At 46.3% G+C, this 22,086-nt stretch overlaps 1 protein-coding gene across 9 annotated transcripts in view; it reads right to left on the minus strand.

Moving 5' to 3' along the window:
* The window catches only part of AP4S1 (adaptor related protein complex 4 subunit sigma 1), a 51,537-nt gene that overhangs the window by 7,666 nt on the left and 21,785 nt on the right, over positions 1-22,086 (minus strand). For 7 of the 9 annotated variants that reach the window (XM_070053801.2, XM_089309833.1, XM_070053800.2 and 4 more), the window contains 4 exons: positions 12,721-12,933; positions 8,931-9,017; positions 7,419-7,487; positions 1,659-1,709 (listed from right to left, as the gene is read on the minus strand). In XM_070053801.2, the coding sequence (XP_069909902.1) occupies positions 1,659-1,709; positions 7,419-7,487; positions 8,931-9,017; positions 12,721-12,858 (345 nt within the window). In that variant the 5' untranslated portion in view covers positions 12,859-12,933. Of the gene's footprint in view, positions 1-1,658; positions 1,710-7,418; positions 7,488-8,930; positions 9,018-12,720; positions 12,934-18,160; positions 18,238-22,086 lie in introns of those variants that run through there. The other 2 variants (XM_070053804.2, XM_002718125.6) reach the window with 2 other exon arrangements.

The following is a 22,086-nucleotide window of genomic DNA, read 5'->3' on the forward strand; positions in this document are numbered from 1 at the left end:
GTATATAAATTTAGAGAAGGAAAGGAAGACAAAAATGAAACCAGGAAAGAAGACAGGAACAAATATAAACTGTGTGTCTTGGTATGGCAATCCAATGCACACACGCATGCTGAGCTCACTACACAGACCTGTGTTCCACACCGCAGAGATACAAAGACAAGAACACCTGTCTCTACTTTTAAAAAAAAAATTATTAGAGACAGAGGACAAGATACAGAGAGAGCCTGTGAGAAAGGGAACTCGCATGAACTGCAATAGCTAGGGCTGGACCAGACTGAAGCCAGGAGTTGTAAAGTCAAACACAAGCGTGGAAGGGACCCAAGAACCCGAGCCATTAGCTGCTGCCTCCCATGGTCTGCACTAGCAAGAAGCTGGAATTGAGAGCTGGAGCCGGTACCTGAACCCAGGTGCTCTGCCACGGGGTGCAGATATCTTGGCCACTAGGTCAAACCGCTCTCTCTCCACTTCTCATAAGCATTCCGTCAACGTGTGACACAACTACTCCAACTTAGAATACGTATACAGTTACGTGTATTCACCTTTATGGTTTGGCTATCTGGACTTTAAGATCTGCTTCCTATTGTAGGTCCAAGGTCATTCATCCAGTTCCCTAGAGTCACGACACAATCGAACATGAAGGTGGGGAGGGTGTCAGCGCTGCTCTAGTCTAACCGTGTCGTAGTGAGATGAAGGGTTTAGGTGCCTGGTCAAATACACACAGGTGTCGGAAAAGACCAAATGTGGAGCGTGCGTCTTTGTACTCTTGGCAAAGTGTGTGTCAGCTCTTGCTGTCCTCCTTTGTAAATCAAAAGCCTTTTATTTTTTTTTCACTCCCCTGTACGAGTCATAAGAAGTTTATTTTGAAGTGCTTTCAGTGCTTAGCTAAAATAGAACGTGACATGCTACATAAAAATATACCCACATAAAGTCTTAGGTCTTCCGGGGTCAAAAAGATCATCGACTGAGGTCACTCACCACTAGAGGGCGCTCAGATTTTCCCAGCTAATTTAAAGAGGCTTCCCATAATGCCTGCAAATAAATGTTATCAACACAATGGCATTTCCTACCAATGGTAACCAGCAACTGGCTCCTTTCCCAGAGCATTAAGCCGATACAAACATACTAGTTCTGGGCATAGGTGTCTAATTTATATACACTTACACGAACACACACATGTATACATGCCTTTGCGAATGGACGTAAACATAGAAACATTTGTTCTAATTCATCTATTCATAAGCTAAATGTATTTGCTACTTGTTAGTAAATATTTGTCATAATTAATGGTACGACTTTTAACGTATTGACCCTGAAGGCTGCTTGGTGACCGTGGGGAGCATTTCCAGGGGTTTACACCGGGAGCCCTGGAAATCCAGGCTCTCTACGGGCACCAAGCACTTCCTGGCTGCGTTATTATCACTATGAGAAAGCCTATTCCATATGCTTGAGGAAGTTAAAGTGACATATAGTAGGCATTCTTAACTACTGCCATAGCATCGCCCTGCCTGGAAAGAAAAAACAATTCTAGTAAGAATTGTCTTTGTATTTAAAAAAATAAATAAAAAGTAGAGGTGTTTACAAGCCCCCTGCGCTCAGGCCGCCCTCTGGCTGACGATTCACATTCTGGATTCTTCCCTTTTCCTCCCCATGCCACTTACCTGCCACGCACTGTGGGAAACAGCACTGCAAAAGGATACATCTAACTCACTCTGGAAGAGAGAAAAGGAATGCGCGGTGAGAAGCAGGCTCCGGGACAGGGTGCTCTGGGCAGAGTTAACTGCCGCTCCGGCCTCCCATGCTGGAGGCTGCTGGGAGAGGCAGCTGCTGTGTTTGCAGAAGCCTGATGGGCACAAGACCAAGTCTGGGGCTGTGATTAAAACAGGCTGCAGTGTAGACTGGTACGGGCTCTGACTGTACCAGGGCTCTGGGGCCGGTTCCTCTGACTCAACCTCGACGGCTAGTAGGAAGCTAGGCACATGTATCAGAAACCTTACAGTGCTCCATACCCTTGGAATCCACTGATCTGACTCCCGGAAGCTTCTCCTAAGGAAATCTTTGCGCGATGGCCCAATAATGTGTGAGAGGATGCTCAGGTGATGGTGTTTATAATAGCAAAGTATTGATAATAACCTAGGCATCTATGGGGGGGTGGGCTAGTTAAGTAAATTGTGGCCTGGAGCCTATCCACGTGGAAGGCTACGCATGTGGAAGTACTGACATGTTGCTAAGAAAGCAAGAGATGGGGTGAGCATATGGCTTAGCAATTAGGATGCCACCCAGGATGCTCGCATTCCATATCACAGCGACTGCATCTGAGTCCCAGTTCCACTTCCCATCCCTACGCCTTTTACACACATGACATGAACATCCGTGGATTCTGATATCTGTGAGGGGGTCCTGGGACAAATCCCATCCCCCCACAACTGATACCAAGGAACAACTGTATACAGTATTCTCCCACATACCTATAGATATACAGAGTTAAAGATACATAAAGTGATACAGCTACTGGTACAGGTAGATATATGAAGTCTAAAAGGAAATATACCTAACAGTAGTTATGAATAAATGATGGGCTTAAAATAGATCTTTCCTCCATTTTCAAAAGTAAATACTTTAGGGTGGGTGTTGTGGTACAGTGGGTTAAGCCGTTGCTTGGAATGCTTCCATCCCATATCAGAGTGCCTGATTTGAGGCACTCCTCTTTGGATCCAGCTTCCTGCTAATGCACCTGGGAGGCAGTGGATGATGGCCCAAGCACATGGGTTTCTACCACCCAGATGGAGCTCCTGGCTCCTGGCTTCAGCCTGGCCAACCTGTTTTGGGCATTTAGGGAGTGAACCAGGAGATAAAAAATTCTCTCTCTCTTTCTCTCTTCTTTATCACTCTGCCTTTCAAATAAATAAATAAATATTTTTGAAGAAGCATTTTATTTTTTAGAGCAGTGTTAGTTCACAAAAAAATTGAAAGGATGGTAGATCCCCATTTGTTACAACTGATGGGCCGACATTTTCCTATTTCTCACCCTAAGCTCATGGTTTTATCTTTGAGTCCACTTTGGTGGGTGCATAACCTGTGGATTTGGAGAAATACGTAGTGCACGTATCCACCTTCCCTTTTCTTTTGGCTTATAGGTATTTTAAATGTTTTTCAGTGAACATAGAAAATTAAACAGGGAGTGAGTCATAGAGGAAGAACAAAAGTAAACAGAAGCAAGTTCATATTGGAAAGGATTTAAGGTGTCTGTAAAGCAGCAGCGAAAGCCCTGACACCGCTTCCCTCACCTCTTGCAAAGCTGCCTCCCTTGAAACCAACTGGGCTGGCTTCCTGTCTTCAGAGCGTGATGCTACGATGCTTCTTGCAGCCCAGACAGCATGAGACTGAGCTCCAAATTTAAGATCTGGAAACTCTCTGGGATTAAAAATACCTCCATGAAGAATGCTTAAAACTCACAAATCTAAAAATAAGTCTTAGATGACAAGGCATTCTCCAGGAGCGGGCGGATCCTGTCGTCTTTCCCGTCGTTCCCTCTCCCCTCTTCCCCTGCCTCTTCTTTTTGCCATGGTTTGTTCCTAAACCAAGTCATCCCTTACTTAGTACAGGCCAAGTCCTGCGTAAGCACCTGGCTGAAACTGAATTCTAATCTTCACTTCTGTGGTTTCTGTGGTCACTGACTCGCTCCCTAAAATTACAGCTGTCACTCAGCAGCATGCTATTTCTTCTTAGTTACTGAATATAATAATAATAATTTCTTTAAAACCTTAGGAATGATGGTGCTTGTACCCACATTTTATTCTCCCAGGCTTAAAACATTGCTATTTGGGGAAATTATATTCTTCTTACCGGGTGTGGCCTTATCGTGGCCAGCTCTGAATGCAAACCCCGAGTGGCAACCAGTCCTTCGGAACAAGACAGTCACCACAGGACAAGCAACGAGTTCGAGCTATGCTGTCCAGTGGGGTAACCGCCAGCCACAGGCGGTGACTTACGTTTGAATTAATTACACTTAGCTAAAATGAAAAGTTCAATTCCTTGGTTACACAAACCACATTTCAGTGGTTCAAGAGCCACATGTGGCTGCCGTAGAGCATATAGGACAGCTCAGGTGTAGAACACTCCTCTCACTGCAGAGTCTGATGGACTGTGCTGGTCTATGGTGCTATCTCCATCCATTCAACAGAGAACCAAATTTGAGCCTCAATGCCCTCTCTCCCCCAAGGCCAGTCTCTGAAATGGCCTGACCTCTTGACCTCTTCTAGCTTGCAAGCACACTGACCCCTTCCTGGATATATGCACTGCCGTGTTGCAGGCCCTAGGGCATTTGCCCCACTCCACCCCTGAACTAGCAGCATGGCCCTCCCCGTGCACTAAGGTGGTGGCTCTCAGACGTAAGTATGCATCAGTATCACCTGAGAGGCTTGTTGAGACACAGATTCCTGGGCCTCAACACAGAGTTTCTGATTCAGTGGCCTGGGTGGGGCCCAGAAGTTGTACTTCTAGCAAGTTCCCAGCTTATGCTGCTAACCCAGGAGCCAGACTTTGAGAACCACTAAGGCAAATACGGCAGCTTAGTTGATTGTCCTATGAAGAAGGAGTGGGCCAAAATTTGCTTCTACCATTAGGAGTTGGGCTGCAGATAAAAAAAATTTTTTTAAGATTTATTTATTTGGGAGCTGGCATTGTGGCACAGTTGGTTAAACTGCTGCCTGAGACGCCAGCATCCCATAGGGGTGCCAGTTCAAGTCCTAGCTGCTCCACTTCCAATCCAGCTCCCTGCTAATGGCCTGAGAAAACAGTGGAAGATGGCCAAAGCACTCCTGCACTCATGTGGGAGACTTGGAAGAGATCTGTCATCCCCTGGTTCACTCTCCAAATGGCCACAACGGCCTGGGGACTGGGCCAGGTTTAAGCCAGGAGCCAGAAACTCCATTTGGGTCTCCCACACAGTTGGGCCATCTTCTGCTGCTTTCCCCAGGCACATTAGCAGAGAGCTGGATCAGAAATGGAGCAGCTGGGAATTGAACTGGTGCTCATATGGGATGCCAGTGTCACAGGGAGTGATTAACTTGCTGAGCCACATGCTGGCTCCCCACACGAGTTTTGACTGAGCAGGTTTTAGCACACTCATTGTGGGGCAGATTCCATTTACTGCCTCGGAAAGAAAATCTTGGAAACCGGTCCTTTGTAATCCTTTTATTTAAAAGCAAAATAAAATAAACAAAACAACCTTGAAGAATATACTAAGCTTGGGGCTGGCACTGTGATGCAGCAGGTTAAACAGCTGCTGACAAAAGTGGCATCCATATGGCAGCGCCAGCTCAAGCCGCAGTGACTCCCTTTTGATGCAGCTTCCTGCTAATGCCCCAGGGGGTGGCAGGTGATGACTCAAGTGATGGGGTCCCTGCCACCCATGTGGGAGATCCGGAGGGAGCTCTTGCCTCCTGGCTTTGGTCTAGCCCAGCCCTGGCTATTATGGGTATTTGAGGAGTATACCAGCAGATGGAAGCTCTCCCTCTCTCTCTCTCCCTCTCTCTCTCTCTCTTTTTTTTCTCTTTTTCTGTTGCTCTGCCTTTCAAAGAAACTTAAAAAGAATAAAAAAAGACTACATGTTATATGTAACTCTGCTTATATGAACTGTCTAGAAAAGGCAAATCTACAGTGATTGAAAGTAGATTAATAGGGACCGGTGCGGTGGCAGAGTGGGCAAAGCCATCGCCTGCACTGCCAGCATCCCATATGGGCACTGGTTCGAGTCCTGGCTATTCCACTTCTGATCCAGCTTCCTGCTAATGTCCTGAAAAAGGAGTGGAGGACGACCCAAGTCCTTGGGCCCTTGTACTTTCATGGGAGACCTGGAAGAAGCTCCTGGCTCCTGGCTTTGGATTGGCTCAACTCTGGCCGTTGCAGCAATTTGGGGAGTGAACCAGCAGATGGAAGACCTTTCTCTCTGTGTCTCTCCCTCTTTTTGTCTGTAACTTTGCCTCTCAAATAAATAAATAAACCTTTAAAAAAAAAAAGTAGGTTAATGGTTCCCCAGGCCCTGGAACAGGTAGAGGGCTATAACTGGGGAAATATCAATGAGTAAGATGCCTCTTTGCCAGGGGATGAAACTTCCTAAAACTGACTGTGGCGATAGTTACACAACTGTATAAATATTAAAAAACTACTTATCTACTTTATATGGGTGAACTGTGTGGTATATCATTTACTTCAATACAGTTGTTGGGGCTGATGCTGTGGCGCAGCTGGTTAAACCTTGGCCGGAAGTGCCGGCATCCCATATGGGCACGGGTTCAAGTCCGGGCTGCTCTACTTCCGATCCAGCTCGCTGCTATGGCCTGGGAAAGCAGTAGAAGATGGCCCAAGTCCTTGGGCCCCTGCACCCACATGGGAGACCCAGAAGAAGCTCCTGGCTCCTGGCCTCAGATCAGTGCAGCTTTGGCCATTGCGGCCATCTGGGGAGAGAACCAGCAGAAGAAAGACCTCTCTGTCTCTACCTCTCTCTGTAACCCTGTCTTTCAAATAAATAAAATCAATCTTTTTTAAAAAAATACAGTTGTTAAGATAAAAAGAAAAAACTATTGGAAAGGACTTCCCATATTCCTTGAAGAAAGTTGAGTTTCAACCCTCAAAGTAAGGGTATGAATGGAAATGATTCTTAGAGTGAAAAGCATCCTGGCATCTTAGGAAGCAAAGCAGAGAGCAGAAAAAAAGAGAAAGCAAGCTAGAGAGCAAAGTCTCAAAATTCAGCTGAGAGAAGTAAAAGGTTGATACACTTGCAGTGCTGGTAGTTGGTAAAAACATAAGGCACACAAAGGTTTGTAGCACTTTGGGTGGGCCCTTCCGAAAGAAAGGTCCAGAAAATGTGGCATCGTTTGAATTTTCACTTTGACATGTGGAAGCTCTATATAAACGCATGTTCTTTTTTTTTTTTAATTTATTTATTTATTTGAAAGGCAGAGTTACAGACAGGCAGAAGCAGAGAGAGAGGGAGGGAAGGAAGGTGAGAGAGAAGGAGAGAGGGAGAGATAGAGAGTGAGAGGGAGAGAGGTCTTCCATCTACTGGTTCATTTCCCAGATGGCCACTATGGTGGAAGCTGTGCCAATCCAAAGTCAGGAGCCAGGAGTCAGGAGCCTGGAGCCTTCTCCAGGCCTCCCACATGGATGCAGGGGCCCAAGGACCAGGGCCATCCTCCACTGCCTTCCCAGGCCACAGCAGAGAGCTGGATAGGAAGTGGAGCAGCTGGGACTTGAACTGGCGCCCATATGGGATGCCGGCGCTTCAGGAGGTGGCGTTACCTGCTACACCACAGCACCAGTCTGTAAACACATGTTCTTGACCTAGACCCAAAGAGCCCCACTTTCTGGAAAACTGGGTGGGAGCAGGAAGCCATGTTTCAGACGTTAAATAGACTTACCACTCGGCTGAAGTATTCATCTAAGACTTCCACAAAATTATGGATGAATTCATAAATCGCCATCTCGTTCTGAAACAAAAGAGGAGGGGTGCAGTGAATAGTGACACACAGCTGCCCAGCCATCCCAGGTGACAGTGCAGGGGCTCAGTGCAGGGACAACATCAGCGAGCAACACTGACAAGTACTCAGAACAGCTCTGCTCACGTGTTCTACGGGGAAATGCACTCACTGAAAACCTTAGCCTCGAAGATTTGTCTGAAGTCCACGACAAGTCCAGACTGTAGTTTTTGTTTTTTGTTGTTGTTGTTTTGACAGGCAGAGTGGATAGTGAAAGAGAGAGACAGAGAGAAAGGTCTTCCTTTGCCGTTGGTTCACCCTCCAAAGGCCGCACCACGCCGATCTGAAGCCAGGAGCCAGGTGCTTCTCCTGGTCTCCCATGCGGGTGCAGGGCCCAAGGACTTGGGCCATCCTCCACTGCCTTCCCGGGCCACAGCAGAGAGCTGGCCTGGAAGAGGGGCAACCGGGACAGAATCCGGCGCCCCGACCGGGACTAGAACCCGGTGTGCTGGTGCCACAGGTGGAGCATCAGCCTATTGAGCCTTGGCGCCAGCCCAGACTGTAGTATTTAGATTTCTGAGCCCAACCCTGACTCTATCACCAAGTGGCTTAAGCACATTTTTCAGGGTTATGCTATCCTTTTTCCATCTGGGAAAACCATTCAAATGGTTCCAATGGGGAAATCATTTCAGTGTTTGGTTCATGGTTGAAAAACAATCAGCTGGGGGCTGGCGCTCTGGCGTAGTGGGTAAAGCTGCTGCCTGCAGTGCCAGCATCCAATATGGGTGCCAGTTTGTGTCCCGGCTGCTCCACTTCCAATCCAGCTCCCTGCTGATGGCCTGGGAAAGCAGCAAAGATGGCCCAAGTCCTTGGGCCCCTGCACCCACGTGGGAGATCTGGAGGAAATTCCTGGCTCCTGCCTTCAGCCTGACCCAGCCTCAGCTGTTGTGGCCTGTTGGGGAGTGAACCAGCAGATGGAGGGTCTCTCTCTGTGTCTCTCCCTCTCTCTCTATTGCTCTTTCAAATAAATAAATAAATCGTAAAAAAAAGAAAGAAAGAAAAACAACCAGCTGATGGGACCGGCGTTTGAGCCAGTGTTAAGACAGCTGCATCCCACATCCGGGTGCCTGCGTTCAATTCCAGCCTCCTGCCAACGCAGACCTTAGGGGCAGCAGTGATCACTAAAGTAACGAGGTTCCCATCTCCCACACAGCAGACCTGGATTAAGTTTCCAGCTCCCAGCTCCAGTTCCAACTCAGCTCCTGCCGTTGCAGGCTTGTGGGGAGTGAGACAGAAGATCAGAATTCTCTGTCTGTCTGTATCTCTGCCTTTTAAACAAATAAATAACTTGGGGGGAAAAAGTCAAAATAATTCTTAGGGAGACAAGTAGGAAGTCAATATCGATTTCAGGAAGAATAAAAATCAGACTGTTACCCCTCAGGTGTGTTATCTTACCTCAGTGTCATTAACTCCAACCACAATGAAGAGAGCTGCATACTGCCGATAGATCAGCTTGAAATCCTTGTATTCAATAAAAGAGCACTAGACAAAACAAAGTCAGATATTCATTCTGTGGCCGACAGAGACTGCTCTAAGATGGCATGTGCACCTGCTAGGTTGACCTGAATATCTGCCAGCTCTCGCTCTGAGGAATGCAACCCATTAGAAAGCCACGCAGCCCTCGCTGGCCTTCTCATAACATCGGAGACCACTTGCGAGCGTTTCTGGAGGGAGACGAGGAGAAGTCTTAGGGAAAAGTCCGAATGTCCCCATGGGTTCCCACCTGTGCTCCTTCTCTTTCTTTAGCTTGGCTCTGGGGGGGAAGTAGAGGCAGCGCTAACGAATCAGTGCGTTTTAAACCACCTGCACTGTGAAGTCCTAAGACTTTTTCCAGCTTCCCACATTCTGGTGGGAAGCAATGAGATATTCTCAATTTCTATTCATTAATAGCGAGGAACCAAATACACATGATATGTGTAAAAAAAAAACAACTCAGTTGCTTTTTCCCAGACCCATGAAAGGAATCCGTGTAGATTCTTTTATAAATTATTTAAAGATAGCCTTTGTGTGGCAGATGCGAGACAAAATCTGCCCCTGTAGACACTGCTCCAGGTGAATTGATAACAAGCTTACCACTGTGGAATGTGTGTGAGACCACTCCCCTCTCATTCAGTTCTCCTGAAGCCATTGTGCAAGGGTTAGGAGACTGAAGGGACAGTGGTACTCTTCCCCTGAACTTCCGAGTGCGCTTGGCCAAGTGCTAGCAAGCATGACGTGCATGCTTAGTGCCGGCATGTGCTGCTCTCGGGTGCCCAGATGCATCTGGGAAGGAAGCTGCCAGATCTGACTATGAAATCCTCCCAAGGGAAAGCCATCTGATAATCGATAAAATGGAGGTGTCTGAGACTTTTATTTAAAAGTCGGGCAAAGGTAATAAATACAACCCCATTCTCCAGCTTTTGGCTCACTACAGAGCCAGTGTGACTCCTTTCTCAAAAAAAAAAAAAAAAAAAAAAAAAAAATTATTGGCCAGCGCCGCTGCTCACTAGGCTAATCCTCCGCCTGTGGTGCTGGCACCCAGGGTTCTAGTCCCGGTTGGGGTGCCGGATTCTGTCCTGGTTGCTCCTCTGCCAGTCCAGCTCTCTGCTGTGGCCTGGAAGTGTAGTGGAGGATGTCCCAAGTGCTTGGGTCCTGCGCCCGCAAGGGAGACGAGAGGAAGCACCTGGCTCCTGGATTTGGATCAGTGCGGTGCGCGCAGCGCACTGGCCACAGTGGCCATTGTGGGGTGAACCAACGGAAAAAAGGAAGACCTTTCTCTCTGTCTCTCTCTCTCTCACTGTCTACTCTGCCTGTCAAAAAATAATAATAAAAATAAAAAATTATTGATTTATTTATTTGAAATGCAGTGTTACAGAGAGAGGGAAACACACACACACACCAATCTTCCATCTGATGGTACAAAGGCCAGGGTGGGCAAGGCTGAACCCTGGAGCCATGAACTCCATTCAGAGGCCCATCACTTGGGCCGTCTTTTGCTGTTTTCCCAGGCAGGTTAGCAGGGAGCTGGACTGAAAGGAGAAGAGCTGGGACTTGAACCTATGCTTCAGTACAGGATGTGGGCATCAGCGGAGGCTTTAACCTGCTGCACCACAATGCCGGCTCCTTAGCCAGTGTGATTTCTGCTCAGTTGGACATTTCAAAGAAATGCGAGCTACTTGAAGAACTGAGGAGAAACCTCTTTCAAAGACTTTCAGGAGTTTTTGATGTTTAAAAAAAAAAAATCCAAGCACTTTTGTGGATAAAATGAAAACAAAGCTGATCTTACGCTGGGGGCGCGGTGCCTGATGAGGCCCAAGGTTCATTTTAAAATGTGAAATAACTTAGAATGATTCAGAACAATCTAATAATATGTGCAGTCCAAAGCTTGTGTTGCAAAGGCGCACCCATGAGTAAAAATCACAGCTGAGATGATGGGGTGCCTGCATCCTGTGGTGAGATTCCAACAGGAGCGCGAGCTTCTGAAGGTGTGTGTGCCTAGGCTGATGCCTGTGGCTCAGTGCGCCGGATCAGCGTGGTGTCTCTTTCTGTCTGACGGCCACACAGGTAGAGTGCCGGGGCGGGCCGAAGTAGGAATTCAAAGAGGAACTCTGAGATGTTCCAACTGGCAAACCAATTTAGAAGCCAACTGAAACACGTTTCTAACACGTCACTTCAGAGCACTGCCGTGGCTTGATAATGTAGCTTAGCGTGTTACCACAGAGCAGGGGTTCCTGTGGGCACTCCTCCACATAGGCTCTGAAATGACCAAAGGACAGCACAACTTAAGTGAGCTTTTTGGTTTTGCCTCAGTGAAGTGATTGCTGTGGATTGAAGTTTAGGACCTGGATGAAATAATTCTCTAATCAAAAGTATTTCATGGGGCTGCGCTGTGGCGTAGCAGGTAATGCCACTGCCTGAAACACTGGCATCTCACATGGGTGCTGCTTCAAAGTCCTGGCTGTTCCACTTCCTATCCAGCTCCCTGCTGATGCACCTGGGAAAGCAGTGGAAGATGGCCCAAGTGCTTGGGGCCCCTGCAGGGAGACCCAAAAGAAGCTCCTGGCTTTGGCCTGGCCCAGTTCTGGTCATTGTGGCCATTTGGGTAGTGAATCATTGGATGCAATCTCTCTCTCTTTCTCTCTGACTTTCAAATAAATAAAATCTTTTTTAAAAAAAAGTATTTCATAAAAATATACTCAGTTTTGAAAATTTCTATTTATTATTATTTTAATGATTTTATAACCCCCATTTTGGCAGGGTGGATAGATTTATTATTTCAGATGAATTTTTAGTTCCCACTTCCCCATCTATATAATACATTGCAAGTTCAAATCAAATTTGTTTTGTTTTTAAAACAACAGTTCCAGTATTATGTTGGTGGTATCTTTACAAAAATGATAAGCAGAAAATAAACCTGGCAACCCACATGAGAATCCTATTATCCTCTTGTGGCACACAATGGGTCTTGGGGCCAGCACTGGGGCACAGCGGGTTAAGCTGCGGCTTGTGATGCTATTCCACATAAGCGCCAGTTTAAGTCCCAGCTGTTCCACTTCAGATTCAGCTGTCTGCTAATGTGCCCGGGAAAGCAGCAAAGGATGACCCAAGAACTTGGACCCCTGCCACTCATGTGGGAGACCCAGATGGAGTTCCAGGCTGTTGGCTTTGATTTGGTCCCACCCTAGCTGTTGCAGCTCTTTGGGGGAGTGAACCAGGGGATGCAAGATCACTCTCTGTCTCTGTCTCTGTCACTCTGCCATTGAAACGAACAAACAAATCTTAAAAAAAAAAAAAAATTGTTTTAAATGGTATTCACCTCCACACCAGCTGACCTGCATTTTTTGGCTCACAGAGGGCCACCTGCTACAGACACAGAGTTCCAAGGGCTGAATTCACATGAACAAAAAAAGAAGCTATGTCTGGGAGCAAGAATAAATTTAGCTGCTGCTTCCATGGTGTGTGCAGACAAACCTGCTGAGCTAAATAGCAACCCGGGACTCTTCCTGGTTTTCCTTGTTTGTATTGTTTTAAAGAGATTTAAAGAGAGCTTGGCTTCCATTGGCCGTCATTTCACTCATTCCTTACTTTCCCTAATGGTTGAAGGGAAAGAGTTAAAGGAAAATGGTGACCCTAGAGATTCAGTAATGACAGATCTGACAAGGCTGAGTTGAAGGCAGACAGACATAAGACAGACTCAGAAACTTACTTGTTCATTGGACCGTGACAGACAGCTTTTTATGACTTCTGTTTCCAGAAGTGTACGCTTATTAATCTCCACGTGTTCATAGTACTTGGAGAGCCGGGTCTGCCCTTGTTTATTCACCATGAGGAAAAACTTTATCATTTTTTTCTCCTGGCCAGTATTTTTCCAAATATTGTTATGGCAAAAGTTATGGCAAGGGATGGCAGTAACCGTACCCTGGAGGATAAGAGAACAATAAAAAAGCAAGATCAAATTTATCAGAGAATGACATTAATCTGTTCTACAGATGAACCAAAGTAAATAGAATCTTCACTCCTGTGAACCAAATGAGGTTTTAGTCAATGAGAAGCAAACATAAATTTCCCAAACAATTCTGGGAATCCACAGTACTTCTACTCATATTCATTCAATTTATTCCATCAGTTTGCCAAGCATCTAGCACCAGAAGAGTGTGGAAATGAAGGAATGGTTTCTCATCTTCTGACTTCTACGCTTTTAGCAAAGGTGCTAGATAGGTATAATAGTCAGCTTTTCATTACCACACCTGAAGCATCTGAGAAGCCAACTTAGAAAGCAAAGGTTCATTTCTGCTCACACTTTTGGAGGTTCACAGTCCAAGATCACATGGCCCCATTGGTTTGGTATCTGATGAGGGTGATGGATGGTGAGCCAGGAATCAGAGGCCTGACTCAAGCTTATGTATCTAACCCCTTCTCCAAGGGCATGCCCCCGACGACCTATGGACCTCATACAGAAGCCCACTCTAGATATCTTAATGGGATAAAATTTCCACCCTTAATCCATTAATGAGTAACATGAATCCAGGAACTACTAAGACAAGACACTGAAGATCAAGGCTTTAACGCATGGGTTTTTTGTTTGTTTGTTTGTTTGTTTTTTGCTATTATCCAAACCATAGCAATACATAAACAAGTAACAGTAAGGTGAACAGTAACTGCAAAAGGTTTACTTCTATGGTTCACAAAAGGGGGACAAGGACATCCTAGCAGATGTCTTTTTTTTATTCTAAGATTTATTTATTTATTTGAAAGTCAGAGTTACACAGAGAAAGAAGGAGAGGCAGAGAGAGAAAGAGAGGTCTTCCATCCGATGGTTCATTCCCCAGATGGCTGCAACGGCCAGAGCTGCGCCGAACCCAAGCCAGGAGCCAGGAGCTTCTTCCAGGTCCCCCATGCAGGTACAGGGGCCCCAAGGACGTGGGCCATCTTCTACTGCTTTCCCAGGCCATAGCAGAAAGCCGGTTTAGAACCAGGACTTGAACCGGCGCCCATATGGGATGCCAGCACAGCACGCGGTGGCTTTACCTGCTATGCCACAACGTCAGCCCCTTAAACTAGAATGATCTGGAGGGAGAGACTCAGGGGCAGAGAAAACCAGGCTATCCAAGTTCTGGAAGGCTCAGTGTGGTTGCAGTTCAGGAGGCAGTAAGAGCAGTCATAAATTGGCTTTGGAAGTCACATTAAGGGTCCGGCGCTGTGGCGTAGAGGGTAAAGCCACTGCATGCAGTGCTGGCATCCTATATGGGTGCTGGTTTGAGTCCCGACTGCTCCATTTCCAATCCAGCCCCTGCTATGGCCTGGAAAAGCAGTAGAGGATGGCTCAAGTCCTTGGGCCCCTGTACCCGAATGGGAGGACCTGGAAGAAGCTCCTGGCTCCTGACTGCGGATTGGTGCAGCTCTGGCTGTTTTGGCCATTTAGGGAGTGAACCAGTGGATGGAAAACTTTCTCTCTCTGCCTCTGCCTCTCTGTAACTCTGCTTTTCAAGTAAATAAGTATAATTTTTTTTAAAAGAAGTCATACTAAGGAATTGGAACTTTTCTCTATAGGCAATGGAGGCAAGATATATGAAGCTTTTCCTTCCTTAGTGGTGGAAATAGGATTAGTAATATCAAGGACTTGTCAAAGTCCTTGAACAAGGCCCCATAACAAGACCTAAAGGTCCTTTGCTAAACACTGTACATATATCATGAATTATAAAAATTTTCAAGATATTTATTTACTTATTTTTATTTTTAGGCAGAATGACATAGAGTGACAAAGATTTTTTCATCTGTTGGTTCACTCCCCACACCCGCAAAAGCCAGAGCTGGGCTAGACCAAAGCTGGGAATGGAACTTAATGCAGGTCTCCCACGTGGGGAGCACGAACCCAATTACCCAAGCCATCACTGCTGCCTCGCAAGGTCTGCAGTAACAGGAAGCTGAGTCCGGAGTCACAGCCAGGGACTGAGCCCAGGTATTCCAACGTGGGATACGGGAGTCTTAACTGGCATTGTGACTGCTAAGCTAAATGCCTGCCCCAATTCTCAGGATTCTTTGAGGCAGGTTCTTTTGTTATCCTTACTTTAAAGTCCAGCAAAATAAAGCTTAGGAATGTTAACTAGACAACAAAGGTTACTGCATTACTTTGTGTCAGCTGCAGCTCAGACGCCCAGCATATGCAGGGACCTATGACACCCCTAGACTCACTCTCCTCATTCAGCAGCTCATGCTTGTGGTTTAATTTTTTTTTTTAATGTTTATTTTTTTGAGGGGCAGAGTGAGAGAGACTGACAGAGACAGAAAAATCTTCTATCCACTGGTTCACCCTCCAAATAAGAGCTAGGCCTTGACTAGAGTGACGCTGACAGCCTGGAGCTCCATCCAGGTCGCCTATATAGCAGGCAGGGTCTCAAGTACTTGAGTTATCATCTGCTGTCTCCCAGGGTGTGCATTAGCAGGAAGCTGGATCAGAAGTGGAGCAGCCAGGAATTGAATCAGGAACTCCAATATTGCCTGCGGGCATCCAAGCAGTGGCTTAACCCTGTGCCACAATACCCACCTCATGTGGTTTAATTTCTCACTCAGTAGTACTGAATCTTGTGTTTGCTCCTCTTACACTCAATAGAGGTTTTGAAATAATCAATACAAAAGAGCACGATATTGACCAATGGGCATTTCTTCTTTCATCAGAGCTGGCTTGGTGGTTCCTCTGACAATATCATATTGACACTTCATAATATTTGTGAAAATCAGTGCAAAAGACCAGAGTTAACAACAATTATTAAGTGAATTTTAGAATTTGGAAAATTTTTAGAATTATATAAAAGTTGTAATAATAGCCATTGGCAGCATTTCACATCATCATGGTATATTTGTCAAAACAAAGAAATTCGTATGGGTACATTATTATTAACTCAATTCCAGGCTGTATTTGGAATTCATCAGTCATTCCTTTATGTCTTTTATTTTTTTCGAGAATTCTATCCAGGGCACCACATTGCATTTAGTTGTCATGTTTCTTTAGTTTCTTCTGGTCTGTGAATTTCTTAGTCTTTCCTTGTTTTTATGACCTTGACAGCTTTTTTTTTTAAGTTTTTTTTTTTTTTTTTTTTTTTTTTTGAAAAGCAGAGTTACAGAAAGGAAGAGACAGAGAGTTCTTCCATCAGCTAGTGTACCCTTCAAATGGCAGCAATGGCCAGGGCTGGGCCAGACTGAAGCCAGGAGCTTCTTTAGGTCTCCCCCGTGGATACAGGGGCCCAAGCACTTGAGCCATCTTCTGCCGCTTTCCCAGGTGCATTACCAGGGAGCTGGATTGGAAAAGGAGCAGTCAGGACTCAAACTGGCTTCCCATATCGCTGGAGTCACAGGTGGCGACTTTACTCACTACACCACAGCTCCGGGCCCGACCCTGACAGTCTTAAGGATACTGGCCAGGTATCACGTAGGATTTGGGCTTGTCTGACTCTTCTTAATGAGTAGACTTTTGAAAAAAAAAAAAAAATCTTAGCTGGGCAGGTGCTTGGTACAGCAGTTAAGCTGCTGTGTGGCACATACCACTGCATCCCATATTGGAGTTCCTGGGTTCAAGTCCAAGCTCCATTCTCCATCCCAGCTTTTTGCTGATGTGCACTCTGGGACACAGCAGGTGAAGGCTCAAGTATTTGGGTCCCTGCCACCCACCTAGGAGACCCAGAGTTCCTGGCTCCTGGCTCCTGGCTTCAGCCTGGCCTATCCCGGGCTGTTGTGGGAATTTGGGGCATGAATCAGCAGATGGGAGATCTTTGTCTGCCCTTCAAAACAAACAAGCAAACAAACATAGACGTGAAGTACTCTTTTCCTCACATCATATCAGGGGATACCTGATATCCACATGACGTCACTGGGGATGTTAAAGGGTAACAAGTTGGGTTCTCCTGTTTAAAAATACATTAAAGACCCTTAATTACTGATGCTTCTCTTGCCACTCATAAAATAGATTTAAGCTTTGATTTTTTTCCCACACCAATTTGTTGTGAGCGTTAATATGCTTCTTACATAAATTCCTAGTGAATTCTCACTGCCTGCTGTCAGGCAGCCCATTTGAGTTCATGAACTTCAGTGACCTCTCATCTGTAATATGAGTGCATTAAACCAAAATACAGAGAGAGGCCTCTGAGAATACAAAGAAAAAGTATGTACTCAAATGTTATAAAAAGAAACCTTCAGAGTATCCACAGACTTCCTTGACATCTACACAGGGGTCCAGGTTGAGAACCCTGAGCAAGATGAATTTTAATGTCCTTTAAAAATAAACTGACTTGGACATCGGGTACAGCAATTGAGTGGTTGCCTGGGACGCATGCATCCCACATCAGAGGGCCTGGTTGGAGTCCTACCTCCTCCAGTTCCAACCCAACTTCCTGCTGATGCACACCTTGGGAGGCAGAAGTACTTGGGCCCCTGCCACCCACATGGGAGACCCAGACTCAGTTACAGGCTCCTGGCTTGGGTTTGGCCCAGCCTTGGCTGTTACGGGTATTTGGTAAGCATTCTTTCCCTCTGTCTTTCAAATAAAATGAAAATTAAATAAGTAGATAAATAAACAGACTTCTTGGATTTTTTTTTCCTGTTTTTCTCAATCATTTTATCACTACTTGGTGTGTATGAAACGTAGTATCCTTGAATTTAGAACAAATGAATATAATGGTGCAGCATGAATGTGGCATATAGATCAATCTGAATTCTTCGTTAAAAATCTGATATTGATGTCAGAGAGCACATAAAAAAGTTAGTGGGAAAAATGGAACTAGAAGACACATTTATTTTGGTGCCTGCAATTTGGAAATCCATGCATGGTTTTTTCATAATACACATTTTCCACAACATTTCGGAAGACCCTGTGTATACCCGCTACTTGTTCACCACTATTTGCTGTCACTCTCAGCAGCTGCAGTCACAGGGCTGTTTCCACAGTCTGCTGCCCAGGAGAGTGAGAGAGAGGAGAGATCACTGCAGGCCTCGGTCACCCGAGGTGAGCATTTGTAGCTATCCTAGCAATGGCTGGTTGGAAGGTGTGTGTGAAGAGTCAGTTTGTAAACAAGTCAGCTGTCAGAACACCAAGCAGCGGCTGAATTACAGGGCTGGCTCTACTCCTCGGTCTTCGAATGCAAAACAGGAGTTACCTGTTTTGCTGAGGCATCCGTGTCTATGCAAGGGTGGAGTGAAGCGTCTCCTTTATTCGTGGGTCACAGGTGGAGAATGAACCTGGGGAGAAAGCGCAGGCTGCACAGGAGAGTCGGGCCTTTGGTGAATCAGCGTCTCCAAGGCTGATCAGACTCTGAGCCTTTGCAGGGGCAGGGGCAGTTGAGCTGTGTGCTGGGGGAAGGAGCTGAGTCAGGCTGGAAGCCAGCAGTTATCATTTGGGGATTTTGCCCTCTTGAGGAGACGGGAGGATGTGTTGCCTACAAAGTTCCAGACTTGAATAAAACAGACTTTGTCTTTGCCACAGAGCAGCTGTGTGAGCGGAAGTTGCTAGATCTTCCCGAGTCCCAGCTGCCTGGCTGTCTCTGAGGCAGGAGAGGGAGGCGAGCAGGCAGCAAGGACTCGGGACTACAGGAAGGGTCCACGTGACACCTCCGTGGTTATCGGTATCCTTTCCTTGCTGCAAATAGATAGAACTCAATGGGATAATACCTGGAGTCAGTTTTGTATCATTATATTTTGCCTTCCCAGCTCACCTCTTATTTCCTAAATCCTAGCAGACAGATGCTTACTACACAACAAACACTGAGCTAGAAAGAGCCAGGCCCAATGTGGCGGAGCCTGGGCTGGCTGTGTTCATTCATGGTGAGGAACAGGACTTTCATCTAGACCCGCTCAGCCAGGGATATGACAGCTGTGCCATGGGGGAGGCCTTGGGCATTCACTCCCTTTTCCAGGAAGATAAGCCCACTGCTGTGGGAGGGATTGCGACACATGCTGCAGGGTTTAATCATTTGGTATTAAGTGCTGCCTTTATTCTCCATGCAAATTATTGCCAGTAAATTATGACAGGTGACCAGGAAGTTAAGATTATCATCCTTTGTTTTGTCCTCTTTCGGCAAAGTTATTTCAAAATCATCTTTAGCGTAGTTAGAAATTATAATCCTAGGCCGGTGCCGTGGCTCACTAGGCTAATCCTCCGCCTTGTGGCGCCGGCACACCGGGTTCTAGTCCCGGTCGGGGCGCCGGATTCTGTCCCGGTTGCCCCTCTTCCAGGCCAGCTCTCTGCTGTGGCCAGGGAGTGCAGTGGAGGATGGCCCAAGTGCTTGGGCCCTGCACCCCATGGGAGACCAGGATAAGTGCCTGGCTCCTGCCATCGGATCAGCGCGGTGCACCGGCCGCAGCGGCCATTGGAGGGTGAACCAACGGCAAAGGAAGACCTTTCTCTCTGTCTCTCTCTCTCTCTCTCACTGTCCACTCTGCCTGTCAAAAAAAAAAAAAAAAAAAAAAGAAAGAAATTATAATCCTACACCTTGGATTTCAATTGCCAGGTAAAAGAAAAAAAAATTATCTCAGAGGTACCCAGGCCAAACCCTTGCCTTGAAATGCCCTGGCTGCACTAAGTGGTAAAAGGAGATGTAAAAAGATCCCATTGAGATGTTACCAAGGGATCGAATTGGTTTCCACCTTACAAACACAGCATTCCTTCCCGCTGACTTCAAGAGCAAGGATGACAAACAAGAACATGTCCAACCCATTAGGACAGTGGAATACAAGTTTTGAAAAGAATAGCTGAAGGCATCGAAAGACTTGAATGCATCTTTCTTTCTGTATGCTCATGAACAATCACACATTTACAACTGTAGGACTGCACAGGGCTAATAAGGTGGAGAAGCACAATTGTCTACTATTTCTACTAGAAAAGATACAATGCCAAAATACACAATGTGGAGACTCAGGAGACAGGTATGTGGTTGAGAGCTGAAGATGAATGCTGTGAGCACCTACCCTGATTACTAATCAGCACGGAGCAGAGAGATCAAACAATTATGAGACCAAGGCAGGACAATCAGAAGGAATATGCTTAGACAAGTGCTGGGAGTGGTCAGGGAGCTGGTATTCTAACTTCCTCTGTTTACAAATTCTTTGCATTCAACAACACACAAGGCTGGGGAGATGTCATAGCCAGGAAGTTCACAGATACAGCACCCAAGAGTCTGTGTGAATGTGTCTGAAAAAGCAAGAGACAATAAAGAAACTTCACTGGGGTGAAGCGTCCCCTAAGGGATACTCGGATTCTTTGGCAGGGAATCTAGAAAACTCCAGGAGGGAAAAAGAGGTCAAAGATACTTAGAGTAGGAATTGCATAAGAATTTCCCTTGGGTTAGCATGGGCATGCTTTGAAAGCATGGGCTGGTGAGGTTGGCAGAGTCATAGCAGCATGAACATAGCCGTGTCCCAGGACCTTATGGTGCAAACTGAACCCCAGAGAGAAGACCGGATGAGAAGACTGAGTATGAAACTGGATGAGGGAGTTTCCAGCTTCCTGATGTATTTCTGAGAGTGGGAACTGAGTCTCTACAAACTGTCCTATCCAGCGATGGCAAGCAGGGTGTCAACGGTGACTACCTGCACCTGCATCCCGGAAGGACCGCGGAGCTGCTCCCAGGTTCCACACCACAGGATGCCACGCCTGAGTGCTAACGTCTGCAGTGCGTTAGGAAGCCGGGAGTGGCAACACATGCACCTCACGTTTCTCACCCCTGATACAGACTCCCTTCATTTTGTACATGGGAAAACTGAAAATCAGAGATGCAAAGTCCTGCATTCTGGCCTCCTGACCCATAAAATAATGCTGTTTTCAAACGGTTTTACAATTTATTTTCATCTGCCCGGTGCCGCGGTTCAATAGGCTAATCCTCCGCCTGTGGTGCCGGCACACCAGGTTCTAGTCCCGGTCGGGGCGCCAGATTCTGTCCCGGTTGCTCCTTTTCCTGTCCAGCTCTCTGCTGTGGCCCAGGAAGGCAGTGGAGGATGGCCCAAGTCCTTGGGCCCTGCACCCCATGGGAGACCAGGAGGAAGCACCTGGCTCCTGCCTTCGGATCAGCGTGGTGCGCTGGCCACGGTGGCCATTGGGGGGTGAACCAACGGAAAAGGAAGACCTTTCTCTCTGTCTCTCTCTCTCACTGTCCACTCTGCCTGTCAAAAAAAATTCATTTTCATCTACTTGAAAGGCATAACAATACACACACACACATACATACACACATATAGTGAAAGAGAGATCTTCCATCTGCTGGTTCATTTCCCAAGCGCTGGTAACAGCTAGGGCTGAAGCAGGGAGCTAGGAATGGCATCTGAGTCTCCCACATGAGTGGTAGAGGCCCAAATCACTTAAGCCATTGTCTCTGCTGCCTCCCAAGGACACATTAGCAGGAAGCTGGATTGGAAGCAGAGGAGCTGGGAACCACACTTCTGTATGGGAAGTGGGCGTGGCAAGCGGTGGCTTTACTCCCTGTGTCACAACACCTGCCCCACACGGCCCTTAATTTATCACATTGCCTCTTTGCCTCCCTCAGTGCATTAGCATAATTAAATGTTCATTTCAGCTTAATAAGCATCAACTTCAGAAAGATTTTGCAACGATCTACTTAATATGTTCTTTGCTAATGCCACTGCGTCGTTAAACTGAAAAATACCAAACAAATTATTACATGAAAAAAGCACAGTATGTAGCTTCTAGAAATGAAAGTGATATTTGATGACGTTAACATTCTTTCTAGTGCTAAGTGCTTCCTGTGTACCCCAGAATCATAATATTGTAACACACACACTAAGACAAAACATTTCCATTTTTATCTCTTCAAAAGTGATAGCAATACATTTTCCTGCGTTAATAAGCAAGTTTCCAACCAGAAAACATACAGCGCTAGTACAGTACAACAGTCAAGAGCAGGAACGGGAGCTTTAGCTTCACCACTTATGAGCTCCAGGACCCTGGGCAAGGCACTTCATCTTGAGCTCATCCTCCTGTGCAATGGGAATAATACTAGTAATTATCTCCTAGGACTCGGAGGATTAAAGGAGTCAGCATACAAAACACCGTTAGAACGGTGCTTGGCAGTTT

Source organism: Oryctolagus cuniculus, chromosome 12 (assembly GCF_051225735.1).
Source record: "Oryctolagus cuniculus isolate XC-2025 breed Fujian yellow rabbit chromosome 12, ASM5122573v1, whole genome shotgun sequence".
In the NCBI taxonomy this organism is placed as follows: domain Eukaryota; kingdom Metazoa; phylum Chordata; class Mammalia; order Lagomorpha; family Leporidae; genus Oryctolagus; species Oryctolagus cuniculus.